At 46.3% G+C, this 18,389-nt stretch overlaps 1 protein-coding gene across 2 annotated transcripts in view; it reads left to right on the forward strand.

Annotated features, from left to right (window-relative positions):
- Nucleotides 1-14,398: 14,398 nt before the first annotated feature.
- Cdh3 (cadherin 3) overlaps nucleotides 14,399-18,389 on the forward strand; it is a 48,679-nt gene continuing 44,688 nt past the window's right edge. The window contains exons 1-2 of one of the 2 annotated variants that reach the window (XM_034522914.2): nucleotides 14,399-14,843; nucleotides 15,058-15,175. In XM_034522914.2, coding sequence (XP_034378805.1) covers nucleotides 14,796-14,843; nucleotides 15,058-15,175 — 166 coding nt within the window. In that variant the 5' untranslated portion in view covers nucleotides 14,399-14,795. The remainder of the gene's footprint in view (nucleotides 14,844-15,057; nucleotides 15,176-18,389) is intronic. The other variant, XM_034522913.2, reaches the window with a different exon arrangement.

Consider the following 18,389-nt stretch of genomic DNA (forward strand, 5'->3'; position numbering starts at 1 on the left):
TAACTGCTCTAGCCTACTTTAGCTCTCAAATAAATGACCCAAAGACCTGGTATTTTATTAACAAGCTGCAAGCAGTAATACCTGGGCAGATTGTGATCTACTCTAACCTGATTAGGCTACTGCTATGCAGCCTAATGTCCCGCTCCTTGCCTTCTGGTCTTGCCCTCGTTTGCTCTGGACCACATGTGTCCTCATGGCTGCTTTCTCATTGCAGTCTCTCACACATTCTCTTCATATATCATCTCCTCTCCTCTCCTCTCCTCTCCTCTCCTCTCCTCTCCTCTCCTCTCCTCTCCTCTCCCCTCCCCTCCCCTCCCCTCCCCTCCCCTCCCCTCCCCTCCCCTCCCCTCCCCTCCCCCCCCTCCTCTCTTTCTCTCTCTCTTCTCCTTTGGAACTCCCTGGCTGGGATCAGAAGTCTCACCCTATTCTCTTCTGCCCAGCTAATTGGCTGATGAACTCTTTATTTAACCAATCAGAGGTGATGGAGAACTATTTTTTATGTAACATGAGACCAGAGATTTTTTGACCATGCCAACATGCAGACTGCAACCAGATGTCTGGGCATAGAAATCAACATCCAAATACACGGTGCACAAAACTATCTCCCAACATACCCGCATACGTGTACACACGATACTCACATATACCACACTTACATTCAGATACATGTACAAATACATACAAAATTGTTTTCAAGGGCTAAAGAGAATATATCCGTCACTAAGTGCAAGCCTTACATGTATGAGGATGTATGTTTGATCCTTAGAATTCATGTTAAAAAAATATAGGTGTGATAGTGCATCCCTGTAGCACTAGGGAGGCACTCACATACTCAGGACTTGAACATGAGACTCAGGACCCATTTGAATACAGTTGGGTGCACATGTGTGTGCATGTATTCAAATGGGTCACATGCACACACACACACAGAGAGAGAAAGAGAGAGAGAGAGAGAGAGAGAGAGAGATAAAGTACACAAAAAGAATGAAAGAGTTATACCGGAAGCAACCATACTACTGACTACCTCCTGGATTCTCCGAGTGTCGTTTCTGTATATTTGCTTTATCACATCTGTCTAGTTACTCATGCCTCTAGCTGTCTGCTGGCACATTTCTCTTTCTATTCAACAGCACTCTGTGTACATCTTTTAATAAACCTGAACACGCTCCCACAGTAATATCTTACACCGCCTCTTCCCATGCTCTCAGAATGCTGCACTTCTGTACCACCTGCAAGAACCTGTCTTATTATAAGTCTTTAAGGAGGATATTCCTGATGGGACGTTCAATAGGGACAGTAGGTTCTCCACACCTGGATTAGAAAGCCAAGTTCTAAACCAACAGGAAGACAAAGGAATCAGTAGGTGTGAACCAATTTGCACCTGCATTGCTAATAAAGCTGCTACTGGGGAAAGGAGGCTCTGCCCGCAGGCAAGTGGGCTTATTAATGCCCCGTATGAGAAAGAACTGGCCGGGTGGCTCTTCCCTCAGCAAGGACATAGCTTGCATCCGAAGGAGAACAGACCATGTCCTTTCATTCTGTTGTGTATATGAAGTTTTTCGTGTGTTAAACCTTGATTCCCGTTGTACCCTTGTTAGGAGGGGCTAATGAAAAATGAGCCGGTCACGAGGGTGGAGCCTTCAGGAATTATCGTCCTGTGTCAGGAGTGAGTTAGTTATAGGAGAGTGGGCTGCTTGTAAGAGCATGAGATCGGTCTGTAGTTAAGAGCTTGTACATGGGTGGGAGAGATGACTGAGCGGTTAAGAGCACCGACTGCTCTTCCAGAGGTCCTGAGTTCAATTCCCAGCAACCACATGGTGGCTCACAACCATCTGTAATGGGATGTGATGCCCTCTTCTGGTGTGTCTGAAGAGAGCAATGGTGTACTCATATACAATAAATAAATAAGTAAGTAAATAAATAAATAAATAAATAAGAGCCTACACTTCACTTGAGGAGGACCGGAACTTGTTCCCTACCCCCTCAAGTCCTGTGGCCCACAACCACTGGTAACGCCACCTCCAAGATATTCAATATTGTGTTCAGTTTCCAAGAACACTGCATTCCAAAAACGTGTGTAGGCATAAATTTTTGCAGCCTATTTTAATAAACATTCAACCTCTCCTCCAGCCCACCACCCACCAGAGGTAGTGGAAAAGAAAAATCATCAGGACACGGGGGAAATAGACCTGTTTAGAAATAGTTCTTTGGGGGCGAGTATAATCTTTGTTGTCAGGATATCAGCACTTCAGTCCCGTAGCAAACACCAAATATGAATCAGCAGCTACAGACCCGTGTTCTCTGCAGGCACACACCAAGCATGAACCAGCAGCCGCAATTTAATCTTGAAGAAGCCACAAGGCTTGCCAACCAGCCCGAGGCCTCAGAATCGAGAAGAAGCCACAGGAACCTTACAAGAAGTTAGTTTTTTATCCAGTTTCTCTCTGGCGTCACCACTAGTAGAGGTCGGCAATCGCAATGTAAGGTGAACTAATACATACGTGTAGTTAGTGAAGAACAGCAAGGCAGAGCAAAGCAAACCAAAGCTCCCACTGTCTGTGGGTCCTATTTATATTCCTTCATCACGAGTCCTTTCTCCTGTTTGCTATGGAAAACATCCTTTCACCCGAGTGCCCCAGCAAAACATTATTTGACATTACTGACTTTCCAAAAAAAAAAAAAAAAAAAAAAAACCAAAGTTTCTACTTCACATGTGCATGCATGCAAGAGCCCCCACACGCAAACACACACATCAAAAATTAAATAAAATGAAAATCCAAGCCAAGTGTGTTTGTATACACCTGTGATCTCCCCACTCAGACTGCAGCAAGGAGACTGGGAATTAGGAGTGCTACATAGTAAGACCTTGTCTCAAATAAATAATAAATAAATAAATAAATAAATAAATAAATAAATAAAATGCTGGGCAGTGGTTGTACACATCATTAATCACAGCTCTCAAGGAAGTGGAAGCAGGTGGATCTCTGTGACTTCAAGATCAGCCTGGTCTACATAAACAAGTTCCAGAACAACAAGGGACTGTCTTGGAAAAAAAAAATAAGAGACAAATCCACTTTCTGTATTCTCTTCTGCACATGTGTGTCCCACCATGTTCTGACATGTTTTCAGGAGTGATGGATGACCTGCAAAGTGCTGACACTGTGCCATGTGAGCTAACCAAGATTTCCTTCCCCTCAAGCCCTGCCCCCCCCCCCTTTTGACGCCAGGTCTCATGATGTCATGTAGTCCAGGCTGGTTGAGATTCTCTACCCTCCTCTTTCCATGTGTGGGATTACAGGATCGTACTCCCATGCCTGGTTTATAAGTTGCTAAAGATCAAACCCAGAGTTTTGTACATGCTACTCCCTCTTCCAACTGAGTTTTGGAAAGTGCATGAAGAATCAGTCTCTAATGTTTCTTTATGAACTACCCAGTCTGTGAGATTCTGTTCTGGCAATAGAGACGGGACTGAAATAATTTTAAATTGTTTTAAATAAAAGAGGCCCTGGGGAAACCCATTTTTGATAGATGCTCCAAGGAAGTCATAACAAGATGGAGATGACAGGTGGTTCAATGTAGTTTCTAGCATCCTTGGGTTAACTTCTCCTGAGGGAATCATCACAGATGGGCACCAACGGCCGACCATAGTATGTACATGTCTATATGGGTGGTATGTGCTCCTGCATGCAGTTACATATGAAGGTCAGAAGAGGGCGATGGTTTCCCTTAAAGCTAAGGTCACGGGTGATTCTAATCCTCTGCAAACTCAATTCCACTCTTAAAGGCTAAGTCATCCACCTCTCCAGCGCCAAGCCTAGTTTTTCTTTCAGTCAGAGTCCAGTCAAGTATTTAAGTGAGAGGGAATTTAAACAGTAATGGGGAGCCTGAGAGGCCAAAGATGGAACAGAACAGAAACTCAGAGATGAAAGAGAATGAAGACACAAGCTTTCCCTTTGCCCTACCATCCAGCCCCCAAGAGTGTCTCCTGTTGACTGAGCCCTGAAGGAAGTCAGTCTCTGAAAGGAATCTGGGAGATAATCCTCAAGGGTAACCCTGCCTTTCTGAGGTAACTGAAGAATGTTTCTGAGAGAAGCTGTTATTATTTTCCTTAAGGTTTCTGGGAGGTGTGGGCTCTGCAATTCCAAAGTCTCTATACCTCCAGTGAGATCTGAGGTATTGTGAGTGCTTTATTGATTCTTTGCCATATGTATGCTTGGCTTCTGATCTCTGGGAGGTAATTGCTCAGGCCTTGGCAGGCATTCGCTAAGCCCTGAAGTCAACTCTGCCTCACTCACGATTCAGAGAGAGAGAAGCAAAGCAGAGAAGAGATTTCTCAATGGACACACACACATTGTCTCAGCACCTTTGAGGGCCCCAAGTGTAAACGGGAAGTGCTGATCAGTGACGTCACACAGCAGAAAAGGAGACTCCCAGGAAATTCAGGAATAGACTCAAAGAAGAAAGATTGTGAAATAGTTTATGACAAGCCCTGGGTGGACCATGCCCAGAAATGGCTTCACCCAGTTTTAAGGCAGCTTCCTGGAAGACTGAGAAACATCCTTTGGTCTTTGAGATCTCCCCATAAGTGGGTTCTGGGGGGGGGGGGGAGTAAAGCTCTAGGGATTTTACTACCAAAAATGGGAAGAAAGTCTCCATCTAAATATTTCTCAGGAGGCCCAGAGTTTAACCTTGAACCAAGGTCAAATATGTTTATTTTCAGAGATTCTTGAGAAAAAGGATTGTGGATAGAAATGGAGTTCATTTGGTTGCTAAAACCCCTGTCTGTTGTATGCAAGGCTCTGGGTTCAATCTTCAGCAAAAACAGAAAAGTCACCAATATTTAGGTATTCTTTGTCATGTACAAAACATGTTCCCCAAGTTCATTCTAGAAAATGCTTTTTAATAGCAGGTTGGCAATAAATCTGCGAGTCCAGAGCACGTCTTCCTTGCTGTTTGGCCTTGGACAGGGGACAGAACCTCTTACTCTTAAGTTTATTAAGAAATAAAACCAGGACAATCAGAGCTTTATAGAGAAACCCTGATTAGGAGGTGGGGAAGACAGACAGACAGAGAGAGAGAGAGAGAGAGAGAGAGAGAGAGAGGAATCTTATAAAGTACCTCATAGTATTGCATGGATTAAAAGAATTAAGCTCACACAGGAAAAGCACGGGGCTGCAAGTCTGGTGTGCAGTGAGTAATACGGAACTGTGGTTATTTATCTTCTTATGATGTGTGTGATTTGTGTGGCACTTTGCAGAAGGACTCTCTTCCACAGGAGTGCACTGGAGCGCTGTTGTGTGAGGTGGGTCAGGGAAACATTGATTTTGCTTCTCCTATGCATTTAGCACCCTGCCAGATCCTAACAGTTATTGTTTTGTTGGTCTCACTCATTCAATAAATATTTGAGTATTTGATGCCAGGCCGTTTTATGCACTGGCGATCTAGCAGTGAACAAAGTAGATAAAAATCCCTGCCTGGGGCTGGAGAGATGGCTCAGTAGGTAAAGTCACTGAGGATCTGAGCTTGGATCCCCAACACCTACCTGAAAGGCATGTGTGTCAGCATGTGTCTGTAACCTTAACAGACAGAAAGGCAGATGCTCCCCCGCCCCCTCCATCCCCAGAGCTTTTGGACTAGTCAACATAGCTATATTGGTGAGTTCTGGGCCCAATGAGAGACTCTTCTCATAAAAAAAATGAAGTGGAAAGCCAAGTGAAGAAGACAACTGACGTGGACTTCTTTAGTTCTATGCAAAGGTGAGAGTGGAGTGGGCTCCAGACCTTAGCACAACTGACTCCATGATGGAAGCACCACTTAGCACAGAGACAGCACCACCTGCCAAAAAAAAAACCAAAAAAAACTAAAGACCTAATCCACCAAAGTCATACAGTTCAGGGGAAGTCTCTAAATGTACTAACCATGCTTGTTAGTTTCTGTAGTTCCACTCCTGGCTAACTGTTCTTGTTAACTGAAGTGTGTCAATCCAGGACTTGGTTTGTCTGCCAAAAGCTCACCCGAGAAAGACTCAGTGCCACACTGAGGTCGAAAATACCCAGTGTAGTCACCAGCTGGCTCATAAAGAAAAACTTTCTTGTAAATGCAGTTCTTTGGGGGGGAGGGTTCTATACCCCTTTTGCTCCCAAAAACTACAGGGTGTTTCTACACTCTGCTCCAGCCCATTTTAGCTCCTAGATATTGGACACAGAGAGCTGGCATTTGTATTAACAAGCTGCAAACCAAAGCTGGACAGGTTCTGAACTATTCTAGCCCAACTAGGATATTAATACTCAGATAAATGCCCCATTACTTGCCATCTGGTCTTGCCCTGGCTCTCACATCATGACCTCAGGGTGAATCCCTTGGTGGCCTGCTCATCATCACGCTTCCTGGACCTTCTGCCTCATGGCCATCTCTCTCTTCCTTCCTCCCCTACCTCTTTCTACCTGGGACCATAGTCTAGGACCAAAAGTTTTTCTCTTCCCAGTCAAAGGCTGAGTCAGCCCTTTGTTAACCAATCAGAAGGTAGAGAAGAGTATTTATAAAACACCTAGACAATAAATGCTTCATAAAAATAACAATGCCAAAGTCAGTGGTACTCAACTGTTTGCACCTATGGAAATCAGCATTTGAATAATACAAAGACAACCTTTACACAGCACAAAGAGACTATCCCTACACTTTCTGTTAGCTTACAGCTGTCTGAGCGGTCTTCTCTGGTAGATACCTCGCAACAAGAGCACACCCACACAAGAACATACACATATGTACACCGACACAAATATGCACTCATACATACACTACACAAACACACACACACACACACACACACACACACACAAAACAATAATTAAAAGATGTTCATTAGGGGTTGGAAAGATTTGGCTAAGAGCACTGGCTGTTCTTCCAAGGTACCCACATGTCAGCTCACAATCATCTGTGACTCCAGTTTCAGGGATCTGGAGCTTTCTCTGGCCTCCATGGGTACCAGACACTCACACACGTGACATACATGCAGGCAAAACACTCACAGACATAAAAATAATTGAAATATTTTTAAAAGATATTCATTAGTTCCTCTTCTGAATACTCAGCTGTAAGTTGATTAAAATAGTTTTTTTTTTTTTTTTAATCCTTTCTCACATAGGGAGTTCTCCACATGGAGAAAGGCAATAAGAATAAGATATTGACCTTTTAGGTTTGATGTCATATAATACTTTACTTTACAAACATCCATTGTACAGATGACTTTTGAGATGCATGGACATTTACTCAGAGGCTCATGGCTAAGCTGAGCTAAATTCAAGATTTAAAGCTAGATAGCACGATTCCGAGTTCTGAACCCTAATCATTATGGTCTGGTACCTCACCAAACAAAAAACCAAAATCAAAACGAAACAAAAGTTTTATTATGTTTGTTTGTTTGTTTGTTTGTTTGTGTGACAGGGTCTCTCTATAGCTCTGGTTGTCCTGGAACTCACTTTGTAGACCAAGGAGCATGCTTTTAATTCCAGCAGATCTCTGTGAACTCTAGATCAGTCTGGTCTACATAAAAAGTAGTAAGTACATAGTAAGATTTTTGTCACATAATAATAATAATAGTAATTTATGCAGAGTCATCAGGAAAAGGCTCTTTGAGAACTCACATCTGAGCAGAGACCTTCCAGACACGGGAAAGGCTCCAAGGGATCTCTTGGAACAGCAATCCTGGCTGAGGGAAGAGTCTGTGCAAAGGCCGGAAATGGACCTCTCCTAATGTTCTGGGAAATCACATGGACACCAGTGTAGAAGGTGCCATGGGCCAAGGGCTCACAGATGACTCAGCCCAAGCTGAGGGCAGGATGCAGTTGTTTCTTGCTGAGGAGGAGTATGGGAGCAGGTTTGCATGGCAAGGTGAGGAGCTGGTTTTGGTAACACCCAAGTGGGAATTGCCAGCTCCAGAGGATGTAAAGAGGTTAATAGATAACCCAGACAGATCATTTTCCAAGGCTTGATTCAAACCCATGTAGATGAGTGTGGTGGTACACACCCATAATCCCAGCAGCAGAAGAAGGATAGGAGCTCAGGGATAGCCTGACTTAATCAAGGTTGAAGTCAGCCAAAGACCCTGCCTCAATAAAAACGAGGGCTGGATATAGAGCTTTGTTGGAGTGCTGGCCTAGCATGCACAGGACTTTCATACTTGACACCACATAAGCTGCGACTAGTGGAATCCTAGCATCTTGGGGATGGAGACAGAAGGATTGCAAGTTCTAGGTCATCCTCAACTATTCATGACTTCAGAGCCAGCCTGGGCTACATGAAACACTATCTTAAAAAAATAAGGGGTGGACTGGTGGGAATATAGCTCATTGAAAAAGTGCTTTTAATCCAAACAAAAGAACTAGAGTTCAGATCCTCCGAATTCATCTAAATGTTCCATGGGTGTGGTGGATCACCTGTCATTCTGCCAGGGAAGGTGGAAACATGGGATCCCCCAAAGGAACCTGGCTGGTGAAAGTAGCTGTACTGGTAAGCTCTGGGTTTGATGAGAACCCTGCTTCAAAGGATAAGGTAGAAGAGTCATAGAAGATTCCCAAATGAAAAACAGCCTTAGACCTCTGTCTGCATGCATCTGTATGTTTGCACCTGCCTGCTGCATGTACCAGGAAAACACACACACACACACACACACACACACCACACACCAGAGAGAAGGGGGGAGGGAGAGAGGGAGGGAGAGAGGGAAGGAGAGAGAGAGAGAGAGAGAGAGAGAGAGAGAGAGAGAGAGAGAGAGAGAGAGAGAGTTCAATCTTGGGTCCATAGGTCTTACCTTTGTTGCCACATACACTTCCCTGTGTGGGTGTGGGGAAGTCTGGAGCTGTTCAATTCTGACGGGCTTAGCCTCTGTCTGTCCCCAAGGAGGGTTTAAGGTGGAAGGAAAGGGGAGAGAAAGGTAGCAAGGAGTATAGCAACAGAGACACTGAGAAGAAAGAAGAGGCACCAGAGATTTTTACAGCACAGTAAAAGGCAAGTGTTTAAATACAAAATGCAATCAAGAAATGCTGAGAAGGAGCTATTTTCTGGAAAGAAAAAAGGAATGAAAGAGTTCCCGCCCCAAGGACCTGGAGGATGTCCAACCGGCTGTGCGGTGTTGGAAATGGTATCACCGTTTGGATCTTTGTCTCCCAAAGTGGTCCGGGGAAATAGCTCAGTGGTGCAGTGCCTGGTACACACAAAGCCTGAGTTTTATTCCCAGACCCCTGCACCCCAAAGTCTCTAAAGGATCAGTCTCCAAGGTCTGCTACTGGGGAATGATAAGAGTGTTTAAGAGCTGGGGCTGGGGACAGGTACAGTGGTACACTCCTTTAACCTCGGCCCATGGGAGGCAGAGAGGGAGGGAGGGAGGGAGGGAGGGAGGGAGGGGGGGAGAGAGAGAGAGAGAGAGAGAGAGAGAGAGAGAGAGAGAGAGAGGCAGATCTCTGTGAGTTTGAGGCTAGCCTAATATACAAAGTAAGTTCCAGGGCAACAAAGGTCACAAAGTGAAATCCTCTTTCAAAAAAAGTCCCACATAAGCATACACAAAAGATGTAGGGCCTGGTGATCATGGGGAATACATTCTTATATTTTGCTACTTAATATTTGATTTGTTAATGTACAAGTTTTAATTTTGAAAACTCATTTTATGCAAATGAGTATTTTCTTTATGTGTACATTTTGTACATGTCTAGAGAAGCCAGAAGCGGGCTTCAGATTCCCTGGAACCTAACTTAAGAATGCCTGTAAGCAGCCGTGTGGGTGCCTAGAAGAAACCCAGTTAAATTTTTCTCTGTAAAAACAGTTAGGTCTCCTAAGCCCTGAGCCATTTCTCTAGCCCCAAATCAGTTTTTTTTTTTTTTTTTTTTTTAACCCTTTTAAACTATTTTCTGTATATGTTTGTCCTCATGTGTGTATATGCACTACTTGTGTTCCTGGTACCTCAGGAGGTCAAGAGAGGGCATGGAATTCTAAAACTGAAGTTACAGAGGGTTGTGAGCCACCATGTGGGTGCTCAGAATTGAACCTGGGTCCTCTGCAAGAGCTACAGTGCTCTTAACCACTGTGCCATCTCACCAGCCCCTTGACTTTTGTTTCTAATGTTAATTAATTCGGGGGCAATTTTATGCATTATATTTTGATTATACCTAACCCCCCCCCATTTTTGTCTCTCTTTTAACCCCACCAATTCCCTTCTTCCTGCCTAGTCCACCAGGTTTTCAGTGTGTCTGAATTGAGGTGGGGTTGTTTGAACCAGCATGAGTGGCAACTTACCACAACTTCCCGGTGGCTACACCACTGAAGAAAAATGTCTCCCCATTCCATTAGGGACAGGTTCTGAAGCACTAGGCCCCTTCTTTGCTTTCAAGGTTACCAGAGGTAAGTGGGTTTTGCATTCTCATATACCTCTGCCATGGTATGCTGCCTATCACAGGCCCAACACTTTGGGGTCTCTCAGCTGTGAATTAAAGCCTCCAAAACTCCAAAAAACCTTTCTCTTTCTCACTTGCATGCTTGCATGTCTCCAGTATTTTCTTATCGTGAGAGAAAATTGACTAATATAGATGTGAAGGTTTCAGAAGCCCAGAGTCCAACCTTGGCAAGCCTTCCACTGTAAGGTGCTAGACTCTGTGTGTTCCCTTTATGACAGAGCACATACCCCAGCCACACACGTCCTCTAAGGTGGGGCATAAAACCACAGCCTACGAATCACACCATGTCAGGCTTCTGAAACACCCTCAAACAGAAGCTCTTGGAGTTTCTTCAGTTCCAAGCTTGTTCTGCCCACGATAGGATTCTGGGAACCAATCTTAAGACAAAGAGATTCACATCCCCAACATGACACATCAAGAAGTGCTCCCAGGAGGAACTGTTAACCAGGGTAAAGAAGGGCAGCAAGGTTGTGTGAGCACAGACCTATTCCCAAAGAGTGCACAAGCCAGATGCTCAGGGGAACTCTCTGGTGTAATTTCATTTTAGGGTTTATCTGTTTGGAAGGAAGGATACTGGGCTGACACCTACACCAGGTATTAGATGTGGGCAGAGGAAGCAAATTCTGGGCATCTGTTTTGTTTTTTCAAGACAAGAGCTTGGGAAAAAATATATATACACACCTATACGCACATTGTGTGTGTGTGTGTGTGTGTGTGTGTGTGTGTGTATCCCATGCTGACCCTGAACTCATGATCAGGCTATCGGAAAAATTTTAACTGAAACTCAAGACTGAAATTCATTTAAATGAATGAATTGATGAATGACCAGCTGGGGAAGCTGCGCAGAAGGCAGCGTCCTGGTCCAGGCTCGCTGAAGAGCTGAGTGTCGTTTTCTCCGCTCTGCTCGCGGCCCCCCGCCGGAATGCTGAGTGCCCTGGAAGGAGGCGGAAATGAGCGCGCTCCACAGCTCTCCAGCCGAGTGTTTACTTAATTAGGGCCTGTATCCTGAGGCTCGTTTGTGTTTAACTGTCTGCCTAATGGTTTCGTCTGGCTCCGGGCCGGCGCTGGGGGAAATTTGGGGGTGAGGGTAGGTTGAGCCACCCTGTCCCCTCTAGGTTAGAATATTGAGCAGCTGGGGCGGGCACCTAGGATATGGCAAGCGTCCCCAGCAGGAGAGCTGGACCACTAAGCTGCCTTGGGCTTTTCCTGCAAGTTGCCACCTCCTCCCACAGCTGCTAGGACTGCGCAGATCACTGAAGACTCCAGAGATGGCAGATGCCGGCTACCCGCAGCGGTGAAATTGAAGGATTCTGACACTGCTCATTCTCTTAGTTGTGGAACTGGGAGCGCTAGCCAGTTCCCTGGCTGGCGAGGCAGAGAAAGCTAAATGAGCCGAGCCGAGCCGCGCCGCATCCTAGAGTCTTAATATCGACAACACTGGGCCCTTGCTCACTGCCAGCTACTGAGTTCAGCGTTTTTTAACGCGTTAATCCTCAAGTACACATCTTCGTTTAATTCTAATACAGCCGAGTTCTCTCTCTCTCTCTCTCTCTCTCTCTCTCTCTCTCTCTCTCTCTCTCTGTGTGTGTGTGTGTGTGTGTGTGTGTGTGCGCGCGTGCGTGTGTGAGAGACAGACAGACAGACAGACAGAGACAGACAGATTTGAGATTGGGTCTCTGCTGTTTGACACTGTATAAACCAGGCTAACTGGCCTGCCTGCTTCCTTCTGCCCTCCTCCCAACTCTCCATAGGAGATCCTTACAGATGGGCTATTTCTTTCCACATTACATGGAATCTGGGCACTTGAACTTGGGACTTACCAAAGCACATTATCCACTGAGCGGTGTCCTCCAGTCTATCCACCTTTATTTGAAATAAAGGCTCACTATGTAGTGAAACAAAGGCTCACTTTGAACTTGCAGCAATCATCTTGCCTCTACATTCCGTGTTGGGATTAAAGGCATACCCCTCTCCTAGCTCTAGTACAGTACTTTGAGGGTAGGTATCAAAATAGTTCCAGTGACCGCTGGATAGGTAAGGATTATGTCTCAGTAAGACGTGGGACCCGAGTCTAAATCCCACCCAGTACAGCTAGAGCCAATGCTTGCCTGATTACATCATAAGTTCCACTGCTCAGCCAGAGACTGGGTAGGAAGGACAGGTAGGTTCAGGTTAATACTTGAAGGCAAACAAAACAAAACCCCTATAAATACACCTTTAAATCTAAGCTAGCTGGAGAAGAAGTCCGGAAAAAGAAGAGGCATCACTCTGGAGTCCTCTGGAGAACGATGGCAGATGGGGAGCACTTGGAGAATAAGGGGGAAGATACATTGGTTCAGAGAGCTCAGCTCATCCAGGCCTGAGGCTGCGCTCAGCAGTAGGACACTTGCCTGACAAGTGCAAGACCTGGTGTTCAGTCTCCAGCATAGCACAGAGGTGGGGCAAAGGCTGGGGGAGAGCAGCCTTTACAGGGAAAGGGCATAAGGGCATGCGGAGTGGGGCAGTAGGAGCCTGTGCCTGCCCAGGGACCGGTGGCACCTCAAGGAAGACAGTCATTGTTGTCTAATATAGTTGAAAGAGCAACACAGGCCAGGCAGTGGTGCCACACGCCTTTAATCCCAGCACTTGGGAGGCAGAGGCAGGTGGATTTCTGAGTTTGAGGCCAGCTTGGTCTACAGAGTGAGTTCCAGGACAGCCAGGGCTACACAGAGAAACCCTGTCTCAAAAAACAAAACAAACAAACAAACAAACAAACAAAAACAAAAAACAAGAAAAAAGAAAGAAAGAAAGAAAGAAAGAAAAAGAAAAAAGAAAGAGCAACACAGAGGAACACGATCTAGCTCAACAGCAGAGCTGTCTTCCAAGGGGCAAGACTACACAGCAGCTAGTTTTTATATAATGGACAGTATTTCAGGGCATTAAAAGCTACATTTAAAATTGCCATTATTGGGACTGTGGTTGTAGTTCAGTTGGTAGACTGTCTAGCATGCATGAAGCCCAGGGTTTAATTCCCGTTAACCACCTGAACCAGGCACGGAGAAGCAAGTCTTAGTACTAGGTACAAGATCTTAGTACTAGGAAGGCAGTGACAGGAGAATCGGAAATTCAAGGCTATTCCCAGATGCATATTGAGTTTAAGGCCTGCCTGAGATACATTACACTTTTTAAAAAATCATCATTATTAAGCTGGTCATTGTGGGTCATGTCTTTAATCACAGCAGTTAGGAGGCGAAGATGGAAGGTTTGTAATGAATTCAAGGCCAGCCTGAGACTACATGACAGTCTGCCTCAAAACAAAAGAAAACACAAACAAACAAACAGGCAAAGGAGATGGCTTAGCAGGTAAAGCACATTTTGACGACCTGAGTTCAATCCCAGAACCGTTTAAAGGTGGAAGCCGAGAACCAACTCCACAAAGTCGCCCTCTGACCTCCACACGTGTGCAGTGGGCCATTCACACATATAATAGTGATAAATAAGGCAAAAATCCCCATTGTTTACATTTAATATAAAATTAAGGAAACATTTATATTTGGGGGGAAGAAAATATTTAAATTGGGGATGCCGGAAATAATGAGGCTGATAACAAAACTTGTACCCTACTTCAAGCCTTTTGAAGTTTCTGTGGCTTTCAAACTCTGGGGCTTTCTGTACTAGCTTCCTTCCATTCGTTCAGCTGCAAACGGAAGTAACTATTCTCTCAAACGTAGATCAGATCGTGTACCACGGTCCTCTGAGACCTCGATGCCACTTTTAAAACCCCAGTGGGCCCTCCCCGCTCCCTGGCTAGTGTGGGAGGTGGAGAAAGTGGCAGAGGGCAGACCCAGCTGAAGCTGGTGTAAAGACACGCCCTGCCTCGATCAAAGCTTTGAACACAGCGCCTCCGGCAGCATGAATGGGGAGCCTCTGTTTTTTTTTTTTTTCCCGGGTTTCAGATGCGTCTCCACTTTTTTTCCGTTGTGGCTGCCAGCAATGGAATATTTGTCTTCCCGTGCTGCAGAGGGTGAGGTGGAGTGGATTGGGAGTTTTGTTTTGTTAGATTATTTTCCATCGAAGCCAGAAACTGCGAGAGCCACGGGGTACCTTTCAGAAGTAGTTCCAGAAGAGCAGGGAGGACGGAGAAGGGCACCACGTAGGACCAGTAGGGGCTTCGAGAGTGCCTTCGGCAGGCTGGCCTCGACCCCACCTGCGAGGGGGCGGGACCTTGTGACGTTAGACCAATCAACAGCTACCTGAGCGCACCTGGCCTCCTCCCGCGGGTTGGAGCGAGCCGGGTTACTCAAAGCTGCACCCGGAGCTTAGCGGAGCGCTTTCCTACTGTCGCGGCAGCCTCCTCACCTCCCTTCAGTCATGGGGCTTCTTAGTGGGCCTCTCGTCTTCCTGCTCCTCCTGCTCCAGGTACCACAGTGCTTTACCAATGGTCCTAACCCGGATTGCTCCCTGGAGGGCGGGTGGGGTTCTCATGCTGCGGGCGTCGGGGGAATCTTAGGGCTGTGCTCCTTGAGGCCAAGGTTGTCCCGGAGGTCCACCGAGGACTCCCAAGGATGGGTGTACAGAACCAGGCACGCCTGTGACTCAGCCTCCTCTTTAACCCTTCTGCCCACACAATCAGGTTTGCTGGCTATGCAGCGTGGTCTCCGAGCCCTTCCGGGAGGGCTTCATCGGGGATGCTGGAGTGACCTTGGAAGTGAGAGGAACTGACCTGGAGTTGAGCCAAGCGCTGGGAAAAGGTAAGACCCCTCCAGTAGCCAGCCTCGATGGAACCACAGTGCGGAAGACCGCACGTGGTTCGTTTTACTGTGGCTCATCAGAGGGTTGTCTAGACCAGAGCTGAGACATCTGGAGCCACCTCACAATCAGGGAGACGCAGAAAGTGGCTCCCGGGCTGGGATGGGCACGAGAGGGCTGAGCAACGGTGCGCCTACTAACGTGCAGCTCCTCTGTGCCTGGCTGCTGCTGCCGTTGCTTGTCTTGACCTCTTAGTGCTCGCGGCTGAGCCCCTCACCCAGCCCCGACGTGGAAAACTCTCCCGCCCCGGCCACAGCGGAGGAATGCGCAGTGCACATTCTTCCCGCAACCCCCGCGCAGGTGTGGAGATGAACCGTGCCCGGAGCAGCCCCCTTCGCCCCTTCTCTGGCCCCCTTTGTGAACCGTGCTTTGTGTCTTCGACAGACAGACCGGGTCTGTTTCTCTTCTCCGGGCTGCCCTCCCCGCCCCCCTTCTTCCCCGGGTAGCTGGAATGCACTCTTAACCCTGCCATTCCCGGAAGGCCTGCGCCCCTGGTGCCTGCCTGCGAATGGCCTGGCACACCTGGGCGGAGGGCATCACACACTTGGGACACTAGGTCCCTTACTCGAAGCGTCATGGTACTAGGATGTTAGATCACTTGAGTCTCGGCGGGGAAGGGAGAGGGCAATCTGTGTCCCCAAGCAGGCGAGCGAGTGAGCGATCAAAGCACATTTTGATCTTTCTGTTGTGATTTTCTCCTCTCAAGTTCAAAAACTTGAAAGTGGAGGGTCATTTTGGTGCTGAGAACCAGTGTGTCATGAGACTCTGGCATCTATCATCTGGTTGGCGGGCTCTTGGCTAGAAAGGATAGTGGGGTTTTCTAGGTATAGATTAAACCCAAGTTGTTAAACCAGGATCCTTGAGTAAAGTTTCAGAGAACTTGGGAGGGGATCCGTAGTTTCAGCTGACTTCCAAAAACCATTTGCCACTTAGCATTTTCTAGTGCTTCTCACCCCAGGTACACATGTCCACAGCTTGAATATGGGAGTGTCCACGCTGAGAGGCAGAATGACTCTCCTTTGTTTCTCGAAAAGAAAAGTGAGATCCTTGTGTCTGTAGAACGCATTTAAAGAAAAACTTTTCTCAAATAACTCTGCAGATTGACAAAACAATTAACACCCAAGCTAGGCTAGGTTCCTTAAAGGCTTGGCTGTAGGGAGCCGGAGCCCAGACATTAAGAGGCCATGCCTCATAAACTTTAAATTCTTGCACATGGCTTTATTACTGGCGGGCTAACAAACTGCAACTGAGCCAACCTGTAAAAATGTTAACTTGGCCAGGGCCCCAAATCCAATTCTGGCTCCCTGAGGAAACTCTATGGCTGACCAGATCTCTGCCAAATCCACCTCCCTGCCCCCGCCCCCACCTCCACATTCTCTACTGTATTCAGAGAGCAGGTAGGCTTTGAGTTTGAGTGTCTTATCTTCCTTACTGAAGCAAAAAGTATCAGATTAGCCGTCACTTCACTTGGCTTGAGGTTGCTGATCAGGTTTTTGATTACGTGGTTGAGTTGGCCTGAGCTTCCTGGTGATATCACGAATTTTAAAACTTTTTTTTTCCCCCTAAGGAAATTCTGCTTTCTCTAATGTCAGGTTTATGATTGTGAAAATGGTAGGCGTGTGCCAAGAATGTACCTGGTTAATAAAACAGAGAGTAGACTAATGTGTTTGGCACACCGTGATTTTTCCCTACAAACACTACTGACTGTAGTTCCAGGGCAGGATTCCCTGGAAATGGGAAGTCACTTTGGTCTTAAGTGAAAGCAAGTTTCCGGCCCACTTAGTGCTAGTAAGTTGAGACTTTCCAAGCTAGATGGAATGCTTATAGTCCCAGCTGCTTCTGAGACAGGATCTCTTGGCCCCAGGAATTCAATCCAACATACAGACTATAGCAAAATCCTAGCTCTTTTTTTTTTTTTTTTTTTAAATTACTTAGTTTGCTGTGGTGATACATGCCTTTAATCCCGTCAGGAGGTACAGGCAGATGGTCTCCTCCTAGGCCAGGCAGGGCAACATAGTGAGACCCTTTATCAAAAACAAAGGGAACAAAAAAACATCCAACAACAATATTTATTATTTGTGGCCAGAGTGCATTCAGAAGTCTATTTTCTCTTCCCTCTGTGGTTTCCTGATATTGAACTCAGGTTTTCAGGCTTGCTCAGCTCACTAGCCCAAGTAGGGTGGGGGGAGGGAGAGAGAATGAGTGTGTGTGTGTGTGTGTGTGTGTGTGTGTGTGTGTGTGTGTGCGAGTTCCTGCATGCATGTATGTGCCCCACGTATGTGGCTCTGGTACCGAAGGTATAGAGGCTGTAAGCCTCCTGATACAAGTGCTGGGAACTGAACCCAGGTCCTCTGCAAGAACATCTAGTGCTCTTAACCACTGAGCCATCTCCCCAGCCCAAGCGACGGTCTCTTAAACATATACAAATGCGCCTGTGGCTATATAGCTCAGTGGCAGAATAAGACCATGGGTTTGATACTTAGCACCGTAAAACTGAAAAAATTTAAATAAATGAAACTTCCCCAACAACAACAAAAATATGCAGGAATACTCATTCCCCAGTGTTTTTCCTCATGGTCTTCAGCTGCTGCTACATTTCTGTGTTGCTGTTTCCACCCAAACTCTCCGTTCTTGAAACATCAGTGTCTCTGGATCTGACAGGGTTGAAAGGCTTATCCTGCAGGTACATACAAACCCCCAAGTTTGGCCAAGCAAACAGCACTTTCCATATTACAACCCTCCCTCCTTGCCCCTGAGTTATGAATATTACAAGCGGCTATGAAGTTGAGCTCAAAGAAATGATCTGGTATAATTAAGGCCTTGTGTGTGTGCTTTTCTCTTCAAAGCCTTTCTACAGCTCTGAGCTTGCTCTGCCCTCTTAACATTCCCTTGAAGCAGGTAAGGTGAATATTAAATGCTTTGAGGTCTTAATCTTAGAGGTGGAACTTGAGAAACTCCATAGCCAAACCCTGCCAGAAGTTTCAAAGATGGGGAAACAAAGGCTCAGCTTCCTGGTTTTAGTTTGTTCAACAGTTCATAAACATCTTTGAGGCTCCCAGATAGAACCTTTACTTCCTGGTGCTTGCCCAAGGCCCAATAAGTCCATTGGAAGAAATCAAGACTTTCTTGTGAAGTCAGCCCATTTTTCTACTCTTA

The sequence above is a fragment of the Arvicanthis niloticus genome, chromosome 18 (assembly GCF_011762505.2).
Source record: "Arvicanthis niloticus isolate mArvNil1 chromosome 18, mArvNil1.pat.X, whole genome shotgun sequence".
In the NCBI taxonomy this organism is placed as follows: domain Eukaryota; kingdom Metazoa; phylum Chordata; class Mammalia; order Rodentia; family Muridae; genus Arvicanthis; species Arvicanthis niloticus.